At 43.2% G+C, this 798-nt stretch overlaps 1 protein-coding gene across 1 annotated transcript; it reads left to right on the top strand.

The window, feature by feature from the left end:
* The first annotated feature begins 517 nt into the window (after positions 1 to 517).
* On the top strand, positions 518 to 798 carry LOC108301534 (40S ribosomal protein S29). The gene has a single exon (XM_017524661.2). It carries the CDS (start codon positions 564 to 566, stop codon positions 732 to 734), a length of 171 nt encoding a protein of 56 aa, XP_017380150.1. The 5' UTR covers positions 518 to 563; the 3' UTR covers positions 735 to 798.

Below are 798 nucleotides of genomic sequence, written 5' to 3'. Positions count from 1 at the left end.
CCCAGAGCTCTGAACACTGAAACATTTTTGGTAAATCCTTTGGCATCAAAACCTGTCCAGACAGAAGGCTATTTCTAGGCCTTAGTATGAATGGAATATATCCCTCTCTAGAAATATAAATGTTTATCAGATGGTCCTCCAGGTCTTACGGCAGCCTGACATTATCTACGGTATATGCACGCCATAAAATTCCTAAAACTCCAAATATATGAGTCTCTGCGCTCTGGCTTGAAAGGCTTTCAGCTGAAGTTTGTGGATCTGTCCTTGGTGGCTCTCTTCTCCTTCCTTTTTTGCTGGTTGTGGCCCCTTTCCTTCCTCCCTGGCCATTAGTCTAACTGAAATAAAAGCTACACTTCCTCAGACATCCTCTTGTGTCACCACCTGTTAGGCACCTTATCACATATTTTTTGGAAAGCCTGTGATGACCCTGGAAAGGATTGGCAATGAGCCTCGTTTTAAAGATGAGGAATCTGAGGCTGCCTGGGCAATCGAGTGAGACTCTGTCTCAAAAAAAAAAAAAAAAAAAAAAAAAGCTTTTACCTCGTTGCCTTTCTGAGAGCAAGATGGGTCACCAGCAGCTGTACTGGAGCCACCCGCGAAAGTTTGGCCAGGGTTCTCGCTCTTGTCGAGTCTGTTCAAACCGGCACGGTTTGATCCGGAAATACGGTCTTAATATGTGCCGCCAGTGTTTCCGTCAGTACGCGAAGGATATAGGTTTCATTAAGTTGGACTAAAGGATCATCTAAGACATCTACCATGAAAAACCATGATAGTTCTTTGTACATAAAATAAACATTT

The sequence above is a fragment of the Cebus imitator genome, unplaced genomic scaffold (genome assembly GCF_001604975.1).
Source record: "Cebus imitator isolate Cc_AM_T3 unplaced genomic scaffold, Cebus_imitator-1.0 Scaffold35, whole genome shotgun sequence".
Lineage (NCBI taxonomy): Eukaryota > Metazoa > Chordata > Mammalia > Primates > Cebidae > Cebus > Cebus imitator.
The sequence above is the reverse complement of the archived record's forward strand: the minus strand, read 5'-3'. Positions and strand labels throughout refer to the sequence as shown.

What these genes read in the sequence shown, in the direction of transcription:
- LOC108301534 (XM_017524661.2), top strand. Translation starts at nt 564, where the DNA reads ATGGGTCACCAGCAGCTGTACTGGAGCCACCCGCGAAAGTTTGGCCAG.